This window comes from Ixodes scapularis, unplaced genomic scaffold (assembly GCF_016920785.2).
Source record: "Ixodes scapularis isolate PalLabHiFi unplaced genomic scaffold, ASM1692078v2 PGA_scaffold6__148_contigs__length_123643588, whole genome shotgun sequence".
NCBI lineage: Eukaryota > Metazoa > Arthropoda > Arachnida > Ixodida > Ixodidae > Ixodes > Ixodes scapularis.
Window position 1 is genome coordinate 55,614,912 of NW_024609881.1, and position 23,042 is coordinate 55,637,953.

The 23,042-nt window shown below is 45.5% G+C and overlaps 1 protein-coding gene across 1 annotated transcript; it reads right to left on the reverse strand.

Annotated features, from left to right (window-relative positions):
* Positions 1-1,498: 1,498 nt before the first annotated feature.
* LOC115311827 (gastrula zinc finger protein XlCGF7.1-like) lies at positions 1,499-22,557 on the reverse strand. The gene is made up of 3 exons (XM_029970674.2): positions 22,475-22,557; positions 18,604-18,719; positions 1,499-2,373 (listed from the first exon to the last, which is right to left on the reverse strand). Exons 2-3 carry the CDS (start codon positions 18,629-18,631, stop codon positions 1,511-1,513), a joined length of 891 nt encoding a protein of 296 aa, XP_029826534.2. The 5' UTR covers positions 18,632-18,719; positions 22,475-22,557; the 3' UTR covers positions 1,499-1,510.
* Positions 22,558-23,042: the final 485 nt, after the last annotated feature.

Sequence of the window (23,042 nt, forward strand, 5' to 3'; positions counted from 1 at the left end):
TCTTCAGTGAACATTGAAGGTTGAATGTAAAAGCTATTTAGTAAAAGTAAAAAAAGTGAAAGCCGTTTACAACTCCCTGTAACACCGAATTAGAGCGCAGCTCTTTAGGAGGAGGAGGGAAGGGTACTGGGGGGTGGTGAAGTGACCTGGGGGGTCACGTGACCTTGGGGGTCAGGTGACGATGCCGATGATGTCATCAGTGACGTCACTGATGACGTCATCAGTGACGATGACGATGCGAACTCCAATGACGTCATCAGCGATGATGACGACGATACGGATGTCGGTGACGTCATCAGTGACGTCACTGATGACGTCATCCGTGACGATGACGATGCGGATGCCGGTGACGTCATCAGTGACGTCACTGATGACGTCATCAGTGATGATGACGATGCGGATGCCGGTGAGGTCATCAGTGACGTCACTGATGACGTCATCAGTGATGATGACGATGCGAATGCCGGTGACGTCATGAGTGACGATGACATGATCGGGGAGGTCACGTGACCTCGGCGGGGGGTCACGTGACCCTGGGGGTGGTCACGTGACCCTGGGGGTGGTCACGTGGCCTCGGGGGGTATCACGTCACTTCGGGGGGGGGGGGTCACGTGACTTCGGGGGGGAGGGGGGGAGGTCACGTGACCTCGGGGGGTCATGTGACTTTGGGTGTCACATGGGAGGGGTCACGTGAACTTGGGGTGACCTTGGGGGTCACGCGACCTTGGGATGACCTTGGGGGCCACGTGACCTTGGAGTGACCTTGGTTACGCCGACGGCGACGCCGCTCAAGCCGGGAACGGGACCCTAAGAGCTGCGCTCTAAAACAATTTCATGGTCCCATTAAATGATTACACACATCTAGGGTAGGCTCAACTTACGAGTCAACTACAATGCAATCTGCAAGTGTGCATCCGGTTCTGGCAGATGAACTTCTATTCTGAGCAAAGGTTTTGGGGCATTGTTTGCACTTGCTAGGTTTCTAAACACTGTGTGTTAGATAATGGTGGAACAGACTGATCTTATAAAAGGTTTAAAGGCCCTGCTTGCATTTAAATTGCTTTTCACTTGTGTGCGTTCGATTATGGCTTCACAGATTGGAATCTCGAGCAAAGGCATGGGGGCCCTGCTTGCACTTAAATTGCTTTTCACCACTGTGTGTTTGAATATGGCGGTTCAAAGTGAAATTCTTAGCAAACGCTTGGGGGCACTGCTTGCACTTAAATGGCTTTTCACCAGTGTGCATTCGATTATGGCTTCGTAAATTTGAATTGTTAGCAAAGGCTTGGGGGCACAGCTTGCACTTAAATGGCTTTTCACCTGTGTGCACTCGATAATGGCTTTTTAAATTGGAATGTTGAACAAAGGTTTGGGGGCACATCTTGCACTTAAATGGCTTTTCTCCACTGTGAATTCGATTATGGCTTCGCAGATGGGAATCTTGAGCAAAGGCCTGAGGGCACTGCTTGCACTTAAATGGCTTTTCACCACTGTGAATTCGATTATGGCTTCACAGATTGGAATCTCGAGCAAAGGCCTGGGGGCCCTGCTTGCACTTAAATTGCTTTTCACCACTGTGTGTTTGAATATGGCGGTTCAAAGTGAAATTCTTAGCAAACGCTTGGGGGCACTGCTTGCACTTAAATGGCTTTTCACCAGTGTGCATTCGATTATGGCTTCGTAAATTCGAATGGTTAGCAAAGGCTTGGGGGCACAGCTTGCACTTAAATGGCTTTTCACCTGTGTGCACTCGATAATGGCTTTTTAAATTGGAATGTTGAACAAAGGTTTGGGGGCACATCTTGCACTTAAATGGCTTTTCACCACTGTGAATTCGATTATGGCTTCGCAGATGGGAATCTTGAGCAAAGGCCTGAGGGCACTGCTTGCACTGAAATGGCTTTTCACCACTGTGTGTTCGATTATGGCGGATCAAATGGTGATTATGAGAAAATGCTTGGGGGCACTGCTTGCACTTAAATGGCTTTTCACCAGTGTGTGTTAGATTATGACTTCGTAAACTGCATTGTTGAGAAAAGGTTTTGTGGCACAGCTTGCACTCAAATGGCTTTTCACCAGTGTGTGTTCGATTATGACAGCTCAGAAGGGAATTACAAGTAAACGCTCGGGGGCAAAGCTTGCACTTAAATGGCTTATCGCTCTTGTGCTTTCGACTGTTGCCAAGCACTTGGGACTTGGAGCCAGACATGGGAGGATGCTGGCACTTGAATTGTTCATCTCCATGGGCAACCAGGTGGCTCACTATTACATGCTGATCTCTGGTGATATAGGTGCAGGAACAGCATCGAAACGAGATGTCCTCGGTGGCTTTCAGAGGGCAGCTGGTCTCCCCCAACAATGTGGCTCCATCACCTAGAAGAAAAGACTGTGTATTACGACACACAAGAAAAGCCCAGTTTATTATGTTGCAGTTTAATATGTTGATGCGATTTGGAATTTGGTTCAGGGAAGCCCTCAAATGCAACTGACACAATTAAAGAGAGTCCTAGTCTCGAAAAGTTAAAATCCTATAAAATAAATTTTATACATTATTTTATCTTCATCTCTAAATCACACTTTATATAACTTCTCCCCTTGGAAAGCTTCCGTTTTCCAAGATTTTCGATTAATTAAAAAAAGAAATGTTTTTACCCCAGAACCTTTGGGTTTAGAATCTGGATTTGAATACTTTTTACAGGCTGGACACCTCATTATTCAGAATGCAACAAAAACATTTCTGGAAACTTAAATATTATGTTCCCTTAATGGCAATGACTGTTCGACTATGGCGGGTCATATAGAAAGTCCAAGTTATTGGTAAAAGAATTTAAACATGTGACACAGTCATGTTTCACTAATATGGATGCAATTCAGCCATGTGAATATAAAGACCTGTGGTCCAGGCCATGGACAACCAGTTATGGAAATAAACTGGGTAAATAGATGCAGGTTTATGACGTTAATATGGACACAAGATTGTCCATTAATAAGAGATTAGTTGCGACCTTGGGTTATAGAGTTCACCAAGAGTTTCACAACTGTCTGCTGTTGTGCTTCCTTAGAAAGGCATAAAACCTAAGCACCAAACAACGGTTAAATTTATTGGGGCTTTCCAACCACATGCATTTTCCCCGAGTCACCCGTTTTCTCAGGCGTGCCCCAGGGCACAATCCTTGGGCCGCTTTTGTTTTTAATTTTTATTAATGATTTAAAGATACAACACCCCGACGTACAAAGTCGATTCTTTGCTGACGATTGTGTTTTATTTGCTAAGGTAAACAACCCGTCTGATCAAGAATTAACTTATTGTCTATCTTTGGTTCATGCAGGGTGCATAAAATGGAATATGGTTCTGAACTGTAAAAAGTGTGTTCAATTGACCGTGACGCGGAAGAACAACCCTTTGGTTTTTACATATTCTATCAATGGAGTACCGCTCGAGACTGTTAAACAATATCCATACCTCGGAGTTTTAATTACCTCTGATCTGTCATGGGGTGCACATATTGAGTTTATAGCTCGTAAAGCAATGCGGAAGCTCTGGTTTTTGAAACGAAATATTAACCTCTATTCACCTAAAACGAAACTGACTGCTTATAAGGCCATCATAAGACCAATGCTAGAATATGCATGTATTGTATGGGTCCCTCATACAAAGGTGTCAATCGATATGTTAGAGACTGTGCAAAAAAAAGCATTGCGGTTTGTGTACAACCGTTATGGTTTTATGTCATCCGTTTCAGATTTGTATCCAAGATCGGGATTGAGTGATTTAGACCCACAGAAAAACAGAACGGCTGAAGTTTCTTTATAATATGATACAAGGTAATTTGCGACTGCATCTCTGTGATTACACTTCGTTTAACGAAACAAGGCCCACGAGAGGCTAACACCAATTAACACTTGTCGAACCATTGTGTCGAACCACTTTGTTTAAAGCATCCTTTTTTCCTAGAACCACGTGTGAGTGGAATAAGCTTCCTGAAAGTGTTGTAAATTTGAGATCAATAGATACTTTTAGTGAAGTCCTACTCGCACTTTGTTTAGTGGCTCTGTCTGTTTGTTTGTACTACTTCCGCTTGTTCTTGAATATTGTTTTTGTACACCTCCTGCCTGGGCGTTCTACAGAATGCTGGCAGTATCACCAAATAAAATAAATAAATAAATAAATAACCTGCCCTTCTTACATTACAATGTTCTTCAGGTTTGTCATCTGTGGCCGCTTTTCTACCTTGCCTGGCCTCTTCGCCTATGCACACTTAAAGGTAGCCACGTTTTGTTGGGATATCAGTCTGGTAACCGTGGGCACACCTTGGCAAGGCAATAAATGAAAAGGGAGCATGCTGCTGCTTCAGGTTAGGATGGGAGTCATAAAGGGGCACTGACACCCCAATGGTCATATTTGTTTTTGTTATCAAAAATGAGGAAAGTTGTAGTCATAGACACTCAAAAAATACCAGAATGTGAAAAAAACTTTTATTGCGTTTACGCACGCTTTTTATTTTTGCCGTTCTCCTCTCCCGCTCACATCTTTTATTTGTGACATAATCAATTAAAAAATTTTAAAGCTTTGCAAGCAACATTTCTACAATATTTAATAACGGCATTCGAAAAACATGCTTTTAATGCAATTGCGAATGCAGTATGGCCTTTCTTTTTGAAATACCGAAAATCAGAGTTTGGAGTTCTGTCGTCTCCTGGCTTTTTATCCTCCCTCCGAAAACATGGCGGCGCTCGACGCATCTACCACAGAGGATGATTGGTGAGTCAGGAAATCGGACGAAATCCTTTTTTTTTAAACACCCGGCGACCTCTTAGACTTCGAAAAGAAAATTGTCAAATGGTAAAAAAAAACTGGGTTTGGTGTCTGTGTACCACAGTTTCGGTTGTGACTCCACTAGGTCAGCCTTTCACTTAGAACTGGTGCGATGTGGCCCCTTACATTCCTCACAAAAGTCCACTGGGTATTCTCTTTGACCTCGCACCATTTCAAAGAATTTAATATCACTGAAAGAGCCCTAAACGAACTTGAAACTCGAAAGTGAAGCGTCGTCTGCTCACAGCGATAGGCGCCATGCTTGGAGCAGTTGATCGCGGGACGTGAGCGAACATGAAAGGGAGGCGAGAGAGAAACTCGAGTTGCAAGACTTTGCTGTCACTGCACTGGCACAGATCGTGCAGGAACTTCAAATTCAGCTTTTTTGAAAATTGTTTCTTTACTTCACAAATACTGAGTTCCCAAGTTTCGAATTTCGAGGGTAATGTAAAGGCATTGTTTTCAATCATTTCGGATAAAAAAAAAAGATTTTGACCTGCAAAGCCTCTTTAGGAATAAACACATACAGGGCACCAAACCCATACAGGGCTAAATTTGAGCATACAGATAAAATGTGCACTATATTTAAAGAAAGGGGAAACAACTGAACTTGCGATCCTAAAATGTAAGGAGCTCGGTGCTGCCCTTGCCAAAGGGGCGACAGTTGTATACGGAGGCCCTGGGTTTTTGCTGAAGATGGAAGGTGGATTACAGTAGACGCAAAAAAGAGGAGGTTTGAGGGCTAATGGAAATTATCTAGGGAAACTGAATGAAGCACAACTAAGTCGCACAGCTGGGGGACAAGAGAAAGACTGGGACTCCTCTCGCGGCTCTTGCTCAAGGTCTCAACCCTGTAGCCCAGTGGGTCTTGTGTTAGGGTGACGCCGGCAGAAAATTGGCGACTCCCTCGATAGAGAAAAGAGGGAAGGGATGTGGATTTTTAGTTTTTCTGCCCGGTACTTTAAAAAACACTGACACCCCCATATTTTTTTTATTTTTTGTTTGGTATTTTATATTGGAGTCAGGAGGCCACCCAATCAATATTTTGTGACAGTCACATATATCTTTAATAAAGCCAGGAAACTCAACTGCTCGAAACCGAAACACGAGCACGGAAGCTTATGGCCGGAAATCACTTGCTTACACCCGCCGGCATTTTTCTTTTTAGAGCATGAAGAGCTTTTAACGCTACCCTTAATCCCAAATTATTGTTTGTCCATCCGTTTGTCTGTCCGTCCGTCCATTTCTCGCTAAATTTAGCGGGGAAATCAATATCACGAGATATACATGAATTCAGTTTTTCAGCCAAATTTATCGGGAAAATTGATGTCACGTGACCTGACATCACGAGACAAACAGACCATTAATACGGAAGCTTGGGCAAGTTGGTGATTCATCTTGAGGTTACAGCACACATGACAAGTACAAAACAAGAGATGCACAAAGAGACAAATACGGGTGCTTCTGTTTGTCGTTTTGTGTATCTCTCGTTTTGTCCTTGTCTTGTGCGCTGTAACCTCAAGACATGCAGACCAATTCAGTTTCTCCGCCAAATATAGCAAAATATTTGACATCACGTGATCTACCGTATTTACTCTCATAATGAACGCACCCCCCTAACGGGCAACAATATTTGAACTTTTGTTTTCCCTTACTTAATAAACGCACCTCCAAGTTTTGGCTCCACGATTCTCGAACTGCGTCCAACTTAGCTAGCCACCATGCCCACCAAGCCAATTTCTTTTGCTGTCAAGCGGCCAGGCGAAGTCAAGCCAAGCCGCTTTCGTAATGGATGGAAGTGTGCAGTTGCGGAAGTGATCAACCGTGAAACTGAGCAGAGCGCCAGACATGGCTTCATCGGATGCATTGATGTTATCAAACACGCCGTCATCTCTGGTCCACTCTCAAGCAGTGAAATCGTGAAAGTGGTTAGGCCTAAGAACGGCCACATCTTGCTTCATGCTAAGTGAGCTTTGCGAGGCACTTTTCCTTTGGCGAAAGGCATGCCAAAAGCACCCTAAAAAAGGTTTGCAATTTATAGAGCACGGCTACTGTGGCATGCCCATGACCACTTGGGGACGCGTCTCCATGAGTGGAGACGTGCCACAGTACCCTCCCGTGTCACATAGGCAGCTAAAATGACAGTTGTGGAAATTGTGAAAACGCAAAACTTTTACGCTACCTCCCAATATGTGTCAGGGTGATTTCAGATAAGATCGACCAAAGGGTGGCTGGTCGACATTTTTAAATCAACTGATGTTTTTATATGTTATTGTCTAGTGTCTGGTATGAACGAATCCACACTTAGTTTTGACCAGAAAAAAAATTTGGAGACAAGAAAAATCGTAAGGCAGGGAGAGGTGGACAGTTGCAATAACGCGCACTGATGGAGGGGGCAAGTTTGAAAGTGAATAATTAAAACAATAAAATTAGGACAATTTTAAAACTTTTTACAAACAAACTATGGGTGTAACTTGCTTGTAATATAAAGTAATAATATTTATTAAAACTTTATTTAGTTTTCTAAAAATTGCCAAACATGCCTGCTCGAACGACAAATGGCAAACTTTGGAAATCTGTATCTCATGAAATAATTTAATCATTATTACATAACTTGCAGACATTATTTTACTAATATATGGCTATTATTGAAAAAATAAATAAGGTATCTGAGTGACACAATAGTTACAATATATTTAGGCAAACATGGGAAAAAAATCAAACAAAGAAAAATTCCAATGCGAATAAAAAAAAAACACCACCTTCGATTTTTTTTAAATTTGGGTACCCTGTTATACTCTATTTCGGCATTCATTTCTATTAAAAACATGTTGCATCATTGCACTGTGAAAGAAGAAACAACTCCCCAAAGTAGGGTCCTTTTTCAAAGCCTACACTTAGCAGTGTCCTATACAAGAAGTGACTCTGAGTTCCAGTTTCATGAAACTTGCACAAATCTTTTATATACATTTATTCAGATGAGGTCATTGATAAAAAGAGCAATCGGTCACACAGTAAAAGGGAGGAGAAACTATATACAGCATTTTACATAAGCGTACAAAGTGGTATCATATTAGAGACTAATGATTTGAGAAAAGATGATGCAGTGTGAAGTTGTACCTTCCGGTATATTTTACATCTAGAGTAAAGTAAATAACTTTACTTCCACACACAAAAACAAAGATATAATAGTAAGATATTTAGGTTGGCTGTGTATTTACGATTACAAACAATTTCAGGTGACGGATGCCATAGTGCCTAACTGGAGCAGCTTCGATGCTCTCGGTGTATGAATGAATCGTGGCAAGCCGATATATTTTATCCTGCTCGAGGATAACATTTTGGGATTTTTTTTATAGTGATCAGATAAAAATTATTAGTAACCACCAACAAAAACAGTAGGTTAAATACCGCGTGAAGAAAAATGTGATAAATAATATGTCCCTGCATTCAAAATGAGCAGTCCTTGGGAAATCAAATTCGGCACTTTACGCTAAGGTTTTCCTCGCTGTACCCATTTAATAAAGTTGCTTCCAAGCAGATCCGACTGTCCGTGCTACATATACGTCACAGGTCCCTTCTGTTGATGACTTGCTGAGCCGCCACGCGTGCCAAGACTGAATGCCAGGGAAGGCGCGCACCGTCAGCCACTCTTCTTTTTTATTTTTTTGTTCACGATACCGAACAACCTCATTTTCGTCCAGATATACAAGATGCACGCCTTTCAGTTTCTTTGATAGAACGCTCGCCATTGTCCTGGCCGTCTGAATTGCGCTTACTGAACGTTCTCTCAGGTTGTTCAGCGTGGCCTGGTGCTTCACGAGTCCGCCAACTCCGTCACATGCATTGTGACTGAGGCTGTCGGCAAAGCTTGATCCACGTCAAAGGAAGAAAGAGGGAAAGTCTCCAGACAAACAATTGTGGTCAGCGGCCTTCGAAAAAGACTTACCGGAATCGCACTGTCGTCCCTCCACGCGCTGATATGAAAGCACCCGAGCTTCTACCACGTGGTTCATGACACAGCCTGAGCCATGTCGGCGACCGGTTCGCGAGGGGTTGGCGGTGGGGTTACGTTGATGGTCACTCGGATTAGCCCTTGCTGTACTGAGCTACCGCCTGCAGTACCTTATCGCCGGCTGGTGTCAACAACGAGAACATACACACCCTGTCTACACCAAAACTACAAGCGTTCACCGCACACGCGTCGCCGCCGCTTTTAAGCTTTTGTGAAATTGCTTTCTTTTGCCGCGGAGAACCGCCTTATCTTAACTACGCGCCTGAAATCCTTCCAGGCGGGCGTACACAATATCAAGCGTTTCGAGAAATGCCCGTGGAGTAGAACTATGGGAAAATTCGGAGCCCGCGATGTCGATATCGTCGCCGTTGTGTTAGTAGGCCGTCGCGTACTACAGTCCCCCGTTGGGGGAGGGAGGGGGGGCGGTCTTACTACGATAACATGGCGACAGCGTTTACACTCTATGTATTTACGCGAGGCTCGAGTATTTGGGGATAATGCTGCCGGTTGGTGTGCCCCTTTGTGCCTGATATTATCGCCCTTGACGCCAGTGAGTGAGATGGCGACAGGCATGACTGCTCAGTAAACAGGCGTCGGCGGCCATGTTTTGCTGGTTGAAGCGAACCCCCTTGTCCTTGACAGCGAGCGGGGAAATGCGAAAAAAAGATTGTATCGGCCGTTTTGCCAGAACTAGCGACGAGTGTCGTCTGCGGTTTCCGGCAACTATTTTGCCATAATCGTGAGCTTAGCGAGGAAATGATTTTTGCTAGCCACAGAACACTACCACGCAGAAAGGGAATGCTTGAACATGTTTTTGTTCTGGATATATATCAGGGATATATATGAGAGAGAGAGAGAGAGAGAGAGAGAGATGAAGGTAGAGCGGAAGAGGGAATAGCATATAGTGTCGCAGGAGAATAAAGTAAACAAAGTTCCTAGTGGCCGATGGCTGCATGATCTTTTCTCGGATCATTAGTCTGTAATATGATACCTCTTTGTACACAGTAGTTTCTTCTTAATTTAAGTGTGTGAACGATTTCTTTAGTTATCATTGGCCTCATCTGAATAAAAATATATAAAAGATGTGTGTTGGTTTCATGAAACTGGAACTCAGAGTCAGTTCTTGTATAAAACACTGCTAAGTGTATTAAAAAATTCGAACACCAACCAAGCCCTTGTGTAGGGACCCAACGTTTCAAGGCCAATTCGGCCTCTTCTTCAGGGGCGACTACGGCTATGGCCGTTGAGGAGCAGTGTCCTTTTCTTCTACGGCGTGTGTCTGGTCTTCTTCTTCTACGGCTCTGCCTTTTTCAATAATGTGACGAAGCCCATTCACATAGGCGGATGGTAAAGCCCCTAGAGATCTGTTGATGTTCTGTGGCGTTGTTTGAATGTGCCATGATTCTAGGAACAGTCTTTTTCGAGGATTTGTCTCAACGTCAACGATGCATGCGTTGTCGAAGTCAATGCGATGGTCCTTGACGTCGCAGTGCTCAGCAACCGCGCTACGCTCGTGATCGAACTTGCGCACGTCGTTTTTATGTTGACGGATTCTCTCTCTAAAGTTCTTCGTTTCGCCGATGTATGAGGCCGCGCAAACCCCGCACGGAATCTTATATACAACGCCTTGGGCCCTTTCTTTACCAGGGCGATCTTTCGGGCGTGGCATGAGTCGTCCAAGGGTAGACACAGGTTTGTGCGCTAGTTGGATACCCTCTTTCGCAAGCACACGTGCCAGTGCCTCGCTTGTTCCGTTGATGTAGGGAACGCTGATGCGGGAGGTTGGGCGGAAATTCGCACTTAACTGTTGCTGCACGTGTCGTTGGTTTCGGCCTATACGGCGGGCAACGCGATGGATGAAGCTGCTCGTGTAGCCGTTCTTCTTAAGGTCAGCAATGACGGTTCGTTCCTCCTTTCTTTTGTCCTCTTCTGATGAGCAGATGGTCTTTGCCCTGGTTAAGAGTGTCCTGACCACCGACGCCTTATGATTGGCTGGGTGGTTGGATTGAAACTGGAGGTAGCGTCCAGTGTGCGTCGGTTTTCGGTGTACAGAGAATTTTAGCTGTTCCTTTTGCCGTTTTACTAGCACGTCCAGGAAAGGTAAGGTGCCGTCCTTTTCGGGCTCCACAGTGAACTGGATGGCAGGCTCGATGGTGTTGAGATGCGCCAGGAATTTGTCCACTTCAGATTTGGCCAGGACGCAGAAGCAGTCATCTACATACCGCAAGAAAATCTTGGGTGGTGTAGATAATGACTGCAGTGCCTTCTGTTCAATAGCTTCCATGCAGAGGTTTGCCGTGGTGACGGAGATGGAAGCACCCATCGCGGTTCCACTGGTCTGCTTGAAGAACTCCCCCCTAAAGCTGAAATATGTACTGTCGAGGCAGAGCTCAAGGAGGCGGCACAGTTCATCCACGCTGAGGTTCGTTCTGTCGCTGAGGTTTTTGTCTTTTTCTAAAGCGTTCCTAGCCGTGGCGACTGCCAGGGGAACAGGAACACTTGTAAAAAGCGAGATGACGTCGAACGATACCATGGTGTCCTCAGCGCTCAACTTTAATAGTGCAACCTTCTCTACGAAATCGCTGGAATTGCGCACATAGGTCGTCGTATTTCCCACAAGAGGAGAAAAGGTGCGATGAAGATAGTTGGAAAGAGCACGAAGTGGCGATGTGGTAAAATCTACAATAGGCCGAAGAGGAACGCTAGGCTTGTGAATCTTCGGAAGACCATACAAGCCTGGAGCAGATCCATTCCTACAGAGAAGTCGCAGGTGGAGGCTTCTTGAATCAGGGTGCTTCTTGAAGATGTCCGCTAGAACTTTGTTCATTCTTGCCTGGACTTGTGATGTAGGGTCCTTTGGAAGCTTTTTATAAGCGGAAGTATCAAGAAGATCTTGAACCTTTTTCTCGTAGTCATCACGGTCCAAGACGACAGTCGAGTTGCCCTTGTCGGCTGGAAGGAGCACAATCTTGTCATCTTCTCGAAGCGCTCGAAGTGCTTTTACTTCTTCTTTTGGTAGGTTGTGTCGCTGATGTTGCGGTATCTTACACAAGATGCCGATCACCTTTTGTCGGGTTCGTTCGCGAGAGCTTGGATTCATGTGCGCGATGCCGTCTTCAAGAGCTGCGACCATTTTTGGCAAAGGCGGCCTCGTTGTGGTCATGTTAAACCCATGGCCCTTGGCTAATACATTAATCTCACAAGGGGAGAGTAACCTGGACGAGAGGTTCGTGACAAAACTAGCGGTGTTGGTGCTGCGTTGTGTTGTTTGTCTGTTTTGCAGTCTCGAAAACTTTTTGCCTTGAGATACTTGCAGTTTTTCAGCAGCAGTGGAGGCGACACTTTCGGCGAAAGACTGTAGAGATGGGAATACGTCTGGAATGCAGTATTCTAGCTGCCGTCGAGTGAAAAAAAGGTCCAGTTTCTTTTTCTTTAAAGTGGCGTGGCTTGCGAAAGAGGGTATCCAACTAGCGCACAAACCTGTGTCTACCCTTGGACGACTCATGCCACGCCCGAAAGATCGCCCTGGTAAAGAAAGGGCCCAAGGCGTTGTATATAAGATTCCGTGCGGGGTTTGCGCGGCCTCATACATCGGCGAAACGAAGAACTTTAGAGAGAGAATCCGTCAACATAAAAACGACGTGCGCAAGTTCGATCACGAGCGTAGCGCGGTTGCTGAGCACTGCGACGTCAAGGACCATCGCATTGACTTCGACAACGCATGCATCGTTGACGTTGAGACAAATCCTCGAAAAAGACTGTTCCTAGAATCATGGCACATTCAAACAACGCCACAGAACATCAACAGATCTCTAGGGGCTTTACCATCCGCCTATGTGAATGGGCTTCGTCACATTATTGAAAAAGGCAGAGCCGTAGAAGAAGACCAGACACACGCCGTAGAAGAAAAGGACACTGCTCCTCAACGGCCATAGCCGTAGTCGCCCCTGAAGAAGAGGCCGAATTGGCCTTGAAACGTTGGGTCCCTACACAAGGGCTTGGTTGGTGTTCGAATTTTTTAATATTAATTACTCCCAACCAGACAGATCTCTGTCAAATGTTTACCTTTAAACTGCTAAGTGTAGGCTTTGAAAAAGGACCCTACTTTGGGGAGTTGTATCTTCTTTCTCGATAAAATGATGCAACATGTTTTTAATGGAAATGAATGCCAAAATAGAGTATAACAGGTTACCTAAATTTAAAAAAAATCGAGTGTGGTGTTTTTTTTTTATTCGCATCGGAATTTTTCTTTGTTTGATTTTTTTTCCATGTTTGACTAAATATATCCTAACTATTGTATCACACAGATACCTTAGTTATTTTTTAAATATTAGCTATATATTAGTAGAATAATATCTGCAAATTATATCATAATGATTAAATTATTTCATGAGATACAGATTTCCAAAGTTTGCCATTTGTCGTTCGAGCAGGCATGTTTGGCAATTTTTAGAAAACTAAATAAATTTTTAATAAATATTATTACTTTATATTACAAGCAAGTTGTACCCATAGTTTGTTTGTAAAAAGTTGTAAAATTCTCCTAATTTTATTGTTTTAATTATTCACTTTCAAACTTGCCCCCTCCATCAGTGCGCGTTATTGCAACTGTCCACCTCTCCCTGCCTTATGATTTTTCTTGTCTCCAAATTTTTTTTCTGGTCAAAACTAAGTGTGGATTCGTTCATACCAGACACTAGACAATAACATATAAAAACATCAGTTGATTTGAAAATGTCGACCAGCCATCCTTTGGTCGATCTTATCTGAAATCACCCGTCAATGTTTCGGGAAAAAAGCGCATTCATTATGCGAGTAAATACCAGGGGTGTAGCTGGGGGTGGGAGGGCTTATGGGGCTTTCCCCGAAATCCCGCCGACCCTATAATAAACACATGCATTTTGACACCTCCTCCCCCTTTCCACACCCCAAGTCATGGACATCCCAACAACCACCAACCCCCCTGCCCCGCAAAAATGTTTTGGCTAAACCACTGGTAAATACGGTATACACCAATTTAGTTTCCCCGTCACTTGACCTATACACCTTTGGGAAATCAACATCATGTGATCTATACAACCATTCAGTTTCCTCACTAAATTTAGGGGGAAATTACACGTCACATTACACACCAATTCTCTCACCAATTCCCTATAATGCATTACCGTATTTACTCGCATAATAAGCGCACTCGCATAATAAATGCACCCCCATAATGGGTATCAATATTTTGACTTTTATTTTTTACCTGCCGTAATCAATGCACCTCCAATTTTCAGATCCGCGAGTCTCGAATTGCGTCCAATTTAGCGAGCCACCAAGCCAGTTTTTTTTTTTTTGCCGCCTGCGGTCAGGCCAAGTCAAGCCAAGCAGCTCTCGTAATGGACGCAAGTGCGTAGTTGCGGTAGTTACGGAAGTAATCAACCGTGGAACCGAGTGTTGCGCACACTTGGTGAAGCTTAGGTCGAGGAATTGCCGATACCCGGACATTCTTCGCCTATTGGATGCATTGATGTCAACAAACAAGCCGTCGTCCGTGGTCTGCTTTCAGACAGTGAAATCGTGGAAGCGGTAAGGTCTAATTTCACATACTCCGGGTAAATGCGTTTATTTCAGTGTGTCGAACCGAAAAAAATAGGGGTTCGGTTACGGTTCAGGTTCAGGTAAATTTATTTTGTTCCGGTTCAGTTCCGGTTCAATTAATTCGATCTGCAAACCGGTTCGCGAACCGGTTCAGAAATTATAAATGACAAATTGCAACATCAAAATAACAGAATCAAAAATCAAAATAACATCAAAATAAAATGATAAAAAAATTGCAACATCACGTTCTAGAAACGTGTTATGAAATGAGCACACATCAGCATTACGAGATTGTAGAAAAATGAAATCCCGTGACGCAATTTTTTTTTGCACAGCCTTCTCATTTTTTTTTTTTCCGTGCAAGCCGCGACCAGTGCAATACTGGTTCCTATGTCAAGATTCATGGATGCAGCGTTTGTCAAGATTCATGGATGCAGCGTTTATATTCCTAAGACTGAGTGGAGAAGAAAAATATGTAAGCGAGGGTGTGTGTCAGCTGACGGCACTTAAAAAACAAATGGCAGTGATAGCACATTCATTGTCAACAGCGCGCGGCCGAACCGTTTTGACATGAGCCGGTAACTGTTATTTTTTTTCCGGTTCAGTTCCGGTTCGGGTTCATCGCGATAACAATATAACGGTTCGGGTTCGGGTTCAGTTCCGGAAAAAATACCGGTTCGGTTCCGGTTTTCGGTTCGGTTCCGGTTCGACACCCTGGTTTATTTAATCTTCAAAAGAAAGGCATAGCGAGGTGCACGCTGTGCTGTAGGCTGAGTGTGTCTGGTAGCCTCTCCGCGACCGAAACTTGATCCGTGCGAGCGGGCTTCGGGGGTAGGCACTTGGACTTTGTAAAAGTTCTTGTCTCCGTGAACAAAACTTGATCCATGCAAGCGGGCTTCAGAGGTCGGGGGTTGGACTTCGTACAAGTTCTTATAGCCGCGGATCATACCTGAGCGTGCCTGCCGGATAATAGCAATATATATCGCTTAAGAACGGTCTGTTGCTTTTCGTGCTGAGTGAGCTTCGTAGGGCGCTTCTCCTTCGGCAAAAGGCACCCCAAAAGCGCCCTTAAAAGGTTTGCAATTTATAAAGCATGGTTATTGTGGCACGCCCCCGACCAGCCGTGAGTGCGCCTCCATCACTGGAGACGTGCCGCAGTACCTTGCTGTGTCATGTTGGCACCTAATGTGACATTTGCACAAAGTGTGTAAATGCAAAAATTTTACCCCGTGTAATGATATGTGTCAATTTTTCGGGAAAAAAAGCATGTCCATTATGCGAGTAAATATGGCACATGCATTAAAATACTTTAAAAGTAAAAATCACTGTGAATTATTTTTTTTCCGCTTGTCTGTCGTGTGAAGCAGACGACGACAACAACGTAGTTGCGTGCACCATTTGTCGTGCCATTGTTTCTCACTTCTGTCACTTCTGCTTGATGTTCTGCGCTTAAAGATTGGTTGGTCAATGCCACAAACGACAGTTCAGAAGTAGCGGCCCCACGTCCGTCGCAACTGGGAGCCGGTTCACCAAACACGCGGGCGAAGTTTGTCGACTTGAAGGTCAACGTCACTCTACTCAGCTTGACGGTTGACAGTGGTGCTGTCACTGTCATCCCGAGCACATTTTTGGGAATTCCAGCTTGCCCGATGCCCCCGGAGGGGGAGTTGACAGGGCCCGCCGTCCAGCAGTTGGACGTCCTCGGAATGTTTGTCGCGTCTCTTGAATGGGTGACCAAGCGAGTCAAGCAGAAGCTCTATGTGGTGCGTTCTCAAGTTGTTCCCTCGTTGGAATTTCCAACGATTCAGGTGCCGGGGGTGATCAAGTTTGTGGACCACTTTTCTGGAGGCTGCTACCAAGAGCCGTCCAGGCATGCTCGAAGGGACTTCTTCGACACAGCCGTTCCAGGGCCTCCATAAGCTTTGGGAGCTGAAAGTGGTACCGTATTCGATGCACGTTTCAAGGGTCCCAATCCCGTTACGCGACGCCATGAGGTCCTAACTGGATGAGACGGAGGCTCAAGGTATAATCCGAAGAGTAGCCAATCTGAAACCGCGGCGTGCCGGCATGGTTTCAGTGCACAAGCCATCCAGAAGCTACCGTATATGCGTGGACCCAACCAGCTCAACAAGGAGGTGCTACGTGAACGTCATATCCTGCCGGCAGTAGACCAGGTGCCGGGGCTTTTGGGCGAAGCAAGAGTCTTCTCAAAGCTTGATGCCACATCAAGCTTTCACCGGGTAAAAATGTCACTTTCATTACCCCGTTCGGACAGTTCTGCTTTACCTGGTTGCCATTCGGGATCACTTCGGCACCCGAATATTTCTGATGCCAGATGGCTTACATCCTGGAGGGCCAGGAAGGAGTCACTAATATGATTGACGACATTCTGGTGTTAGGTCGGGATTGTGCAGAACACGACATACGACTGACGGGAGGGTTTTGACCATTTGAAGAAGGCGGGCCAGACGCTGAACCATCAAAGTGCAAGTTTGCCATCACCAGTGTGGACTTTCTTGGCGTGCTAGTCAGCCAGAATGGCATTTCACTGGACCGTGAGAAAGTGGAGGCAGTCCAGCACATGGAACCAGCAGTTGACGTTGGGGGCGTACGCAGACTGTTGGGAATGATCCATCACGTGGGCCATCGTCTGCCGCATCTGTCCGATGTCACAGTGCCTATTCGTGAGCTCCTGAGCAAGCAAAGCGCTTGGGTCTGGGGACCCAGCCAACAGGCGGCCCTCCTCAAGCTGAAGACCATACTCTCTTCGGACGTCTGCATGGCCTGCTATCCTCCCGAGCATCCCACTATCCTGTCTGCTGACTCCAGCTCCTTCAGTCTGAGGGCAGTCCTGTTTCAGGACCAGCCATCTGGTGACAGTCGGGCTGTGGACCTTGCACTGCGGTCACTCACAGCGACTAATCAGACGTACAGTCAGACCGAGAAGGACGCCTTGGCAGTCACATGGACGGTATGTTGCTTAGACGAATACACCAAAGGACTCCGGTTTACGGTGGACACTGATCACCAGCTCTTGACGGCACTACTCAGCAAGGTGAACGTGGACCTTCTTCCGCCAAGAGTGCAGTGACTGAGGATCAAGCTGATCTAGTATCAGTACCGGATCTTTTATGTACCCGGAAAGCTCCTGGCAACGGCTGACTTTCTATCCAGGGTGCCGTTGGGTGAGGCAGCTTCATCATCCTGCAGCGGCATCGAGCTTTATGCACAAAGCGTGCATTACTCGATCCAAGTAATGCACAAAGCGTGCATTACTCGATCCCATCAGTTTCGAAGGAGTTCGTCGACAGCAGGCATCCGACGGTGTATGCGTGTTGTTGGCTAAGTTCTGTGACAAAGGTTGTCCCGCTCACCTAATGAAGTACTGGAGCTATCGCAGTGAACTGACAGTCTGTGAGGGTACACTCCTCAAGGGAGGATGTTTGTTGATTCCTGTATTGCTGCAACCCAACATCTTGCGGGCTATTCTTGAGGGACACCAAGGCGTGAATCGGTGCAAGGTACAGCTCGAGATATGGTGTGGTGGCCCAGCATAGGCAACCAGATCAAGATCACGGTTAAGACATGCGAGCGCTGCACAACCACCAAGATACAGCGAGCCAAACCCCTATTAGCGTCGCCTCCAACCCAGCTGCCATGGCAACAGGTGGGGGCTGATTTATCCTACTTGAATGGTCAAGATTTTCTGCTGCTGGTGGACTATCACTCACATTACCCAAAGGCAACGACACTGCGAGGAACGTCCAGTCCAGACGTTAATTCAGCCGCAAAAAGTGTTGTGGCATGTTTCGGCATCTTGGAGGTACTTCGGAGCAACAACGGGCCAATATCGTTACGTGATCAATTTGTTCACGGATTAGTCCGTCGTGTGAATCGGCCAATAGGAAGTGAACGTTTAACTTGCCCATTGTTCATTCACTACTGCCACGAACCCCTCTTAAAATTCCTTGTTTGCTGCTTTCGTCTTTCCCGAGACCAGCCCATATCACTGTGCACACCTTTTGCTGGGATTTGGACTCTACTGAGGACACCTCCCTGGCGGAGGCTCTACGAATTAACACGAAATCCGCAAACAGCTGTACAAGAGCTGCTCTAGACTATGACCGGCTTGAGTCTAGACACTGCCGCTGTTCCATGTTTATAAAAAAGGGGGAAAGCATGAACTTACCCTGACTTGAAGAGTGATTCGGTTCCATACAAACTGTTGGATGGGGTCAGGCTCCAAAGACACCTGCCAAACGTTGTCTCACTGAAGCCAATCCGTTTTCCATGGGGCTCCTGTAACTGTAAAATGTTGCATGTTAAGACAGCGGGATGTTAGTGAGCCCCAATGGGTGTCTGTCCTCTCCACTGTAAATGAGAAATTCTGCCAGTGCTGTACGACCGCTAGGCTGGGGTCCTTAACGTGCATCACGCAGAGGCGACACGCGACTGCATGCCAGTACGACGCTCATCCAGATCGAAATCGGCAGGAGCGGGGATTAAACCCCAGATCTCTGCAGCACGAGCTTTCATCCATGTTATCTAAGCTGCGTAACCGAGTTCTGAACCAGTGGGTGAGGAATATTTCTCGCCAAGCTAAAGGCAAACTGCAAACACACAAAAAAAAAGAACAGACAAAGAAATTGCTGGAAAGTAGACAAAAACATACCCTGTGGAGTAATGTTGTTGGCCAATGTGAGTGTAACACAATGTCTGTTGTCAAATTAAGTTTGCTGGCTGTTGGTTCGTCGTCCTTGCAAGTGTTTCGAGCGCTGCTAAACCCTTTCCATAGTACAAGCATGTAGTTCAGAATGGAGCGACGTATACTTTGCTAGTCGAGTGCTCAATATTTACGAAACCTAATCGTTGCAGTTATAGCCCTATTTCACAAGGGTGCTGCCATCTTGAAATATCATCAGTTCCAGGATGGGCAAAAACATTGTTCTGACGTCGCTACGCCAATAGAATACTTATAAGATATAAGCGTAACCATCACCCATTCTCGTTTTTCCTCTCCTTTTTTACTATTTGCAGGTTGAAATATTTAATTATTTCTTCGTCACCATACCGGATATGCCGACCAGGTGGCTGGGTACGAGAATAAGCGAAAAAGGTCCATACTTGGCGTCAACTATTTCGTGCTTCATCGTCGAGCCTAGGGTAGCTTCCACACTGCAGCAACCACACACTGTTGTGTGAGCGCATGGCTTCCTCTCGCATGCGCAACCAGCTTTGAAAGAATTAGAACACTGTGGAGGCTATGCTGGGCTTGACGACGTAGCACAAAATAGTTGACGCCAGGTAGAGTAACACACCGCCAACTTCTGGTCTGCGGAGAACAGATTTCACACCATCTCATTTTTCTCGTAACATTGTCTTTAATTTGTTAGTTGTGATGTGCCAACTTCGCAGTCGATACATTTTAATTGGCTTCTACTTCTGTCAAAACAAATCGGCGTATACATATTTCGAACCAGCCATGTCTAGATGGCCTTAAGCCCTCTGAATCGTAAACAATCCCAAAAAGGTTGTTTGTCACGCAAATGTATTAATCAGATAAAAATAAACTAAAAATAAAACAAGGCTTTTTGCAAATATTCACTAAAAATGAAATAATAATGTGAATAAAATTAATCTTACCTCAAACACATTTCCAAGATGCGAGCAAAATAATACATTCTGTATACATATAGAAATAAAACAACTATGACAAACATGATCTAGTGAATGCTAATCACAATGGTAGTGCACTGAGACAAAGTCAACTCAATACCTTGTTGCGTAAGTGCCTTCTACGTCAGAGTGTATTCGGTTGATTACCCAGGATATGCCCGGAGCTTTATGTCCACAATATCAAAAGAACAGCTCAGTTCTACCTCTGACAAACCAGACACTGCATTTTCAATATATGCAGGGACGTACGAGGTCAAACAAGCTAGCGCCACATTATAAGTTAGCAACCAGGATGAGGGCAGGAGAAGTAGACGACGTGCTGGCAACTTCCCATCGTTGCGCTTCTTTGGCAGTGGAGGCGCTGGCTATTGCCCGACTGCGGTGCCTCCTAGACATGTGCTCTGGGGCTATTGGCAAGTGGAGTATGCGGTGTCATCTGACGAGCACCGAGGTTACCGAGCAGAGAAAGCGAGGAGGAGAATTGTGATGTTTTCTTGGCGGTGTTCAAACAGAAATCGAACTGACAGACGCTTCAACTTACACAATGTTTGATGGAGTTGTGTCGCCTTACGATTTCTGAAGCATCCTGTTTGGACAAACCTTAAAAAAATAAAATAGTGCAAAAAAAAAAAAGAAATTAGGCACAAGAAACAATAAAAACAAGCCATCCCCATCCTAAAAATCGGCGCTACCAAGCAGTTCCCCGAAGGCACCTCTACCAAAGGAGGAGAACTCGCAGCAATCCGCCTCGCCCTTGAGACGGTCCTCGCAATCCCTGACCCGCTAACAATGAATCTCCGGATCTTTAGGCCCGCTTCAGACAGGGCAACTTTTCCAGCAATCTTGAGGTTGCTGGCGGGTTGTTCCCTAGCTTTCCCTAGATCGACGCAAATTGCTGAGATCGGGTCTGGCTCGAAACGGACGAGCTACTCGAACAACTTGGAGACGTTTGAAGCGGCAGCAGTCAATCAAGGACGCAATATTTTCGCGTGACACCCCTGTGGTGGTGGTATGACAGCTAAAGACTTGGCTCTGGTTTGAAATGGATCGTTTTATGAAATAAACCGTTTCAGAAAGATGAGTTAGTATTCTCAACGCCATTCAAAGATATAAAAACACGTTTTTAGCGTGTAGCTGTGCGTCTAAATAGAGCAAGAAAAATCTAATTTCACGATGATGATGGCAAGTCTTAGCAATTCGGTTTTGCTGCGTGTGAACGTGGTCGGCCCGTGTTGTTGGTGTTGCGACGTCAAGTTGCTGGGTTAAATTGTCTCGTCTGAAGCGGGCCTTACAAGTTTGCAAAGGGCAGTGAAGGAATGTAGGAAAAAAAAAAAAGAACAGTCCAAGCCGGATAGTTTGCACAATAAAGAAACTTGCCTCTCAACTAGTCTCAAGAGGCACCACCACAAGAATTGCATGGGTCACGCGTCGGTTATTCTTCCCTGCTGTTCGGACAAAATACCTGCATCACAATATGAACACAGGTACGGCCATGCTCGCAATCGGGCGCAGGCCTACTGGGAACCACAAGAATATGATCAAGGCGAGGTTCAAGCCAAGGTCAGGGAAAACTACGTAGCAAAACTCGGAGGAGCTCCCCAAAAACCCGGACCTGCTCCTTTGCACGGGTTTTGGAAGACGGGCGAGAGTTCTCGCGACTCGAGTAAGGACGGACACCGCACTAACACCAGGGGCCCTATGTTGCACGTTTTGGACTCCGACGGCGACTAGGGAGAAGGAAGCGACGTCAACAACGCAGAAAATGCAGATTGGATGTTGACTGATGAGAGATCAGTCAACATCCAATCTGCATTTGCTGCGTTGTTGACATCACTTCTTTCTCCGTAGTCGCCGTGGGAGTCCAAAAAGCGCAACATAGGGCCTCAGCGCGCATCGCATCTTGAAGCCAAGGAAAAACATACGGAACTTGATCCAAGTACGACATGGGCATCAAGGCCTACATTTTTCACTCCATGTGGGAAGGTCCTAAGTACAAAGACATAAGGGCAAAACATGAACCAACAGACATCGCATCTATGGAGGGGTGGACACACCCATCAGGCTCCGAGAATGACAGACGAAGAGTCTTGAAAGCTCTCCTGGATTTTATCTTCGAGGCCAAGCTGGACATATTCATTTAGATTCAGTAACCTGTTTAGTGCCAGCGTCCAGATCTTGACACCACCGGCGCACTCCCTCATACTTTATTCCCTCTTTTCTTCTTTTGTGGCATTAAACGTTTTCTGACTGACTGACAAGAACGGCACAGACACGGCGCTGTTCTACCTTGCTAAGAATAGGGAGGCTCAGCTAAGAAAGGCTCCTGTTTGTTGAGTAAGGAAAAGTCTAGAGGTAGAGGTATCAGAACATGAAACCGACCTCACCTCCAAAAGCTCGCTCTACCAGCGCTCAAATGCCTTCTCAGAGTTGTTGTTGCACACCAAAAAGAGTCAAACAAATGAAGGGCGCCATGTTGGATATTGAATGGCTTGGCATAAAAACGGCTTCAAATACACTCCTACGTCCCATACGTAAAATAATAAAAACCGTTGTTTGAAGTTTGTCATCAATTTATTAATAGCATGATTAGTTGTTATTATGCTTTTTAATTCCCTGAATATAAAATAATATAGTTGCTCGTTTAAGTATTAAAAGCCCCCCAACCACGGGCGAGGATTTCGGCGCTAACCCCTAGTCTCTTTGCGGTGTCGCGGTTTTACAACTTACAACTTGTTAGAACAAACGCCGCGCCAGAACTGGAGGCAGCGGTCCGTATGTGAAAGTGAACTAAGTTTCACGCTGAAAGACTTCCCGGCCTGTTCAACGAACAGGTACTGTCCTCGTTAGGTGCGTTATGCAGTGCGCCGAGAAACTAGGAGGTGACGAGGTGGGGACGTTAGAACGCCGAGCTCTGATTCGGATAATAATAATAATAATAATAATAATAATAAT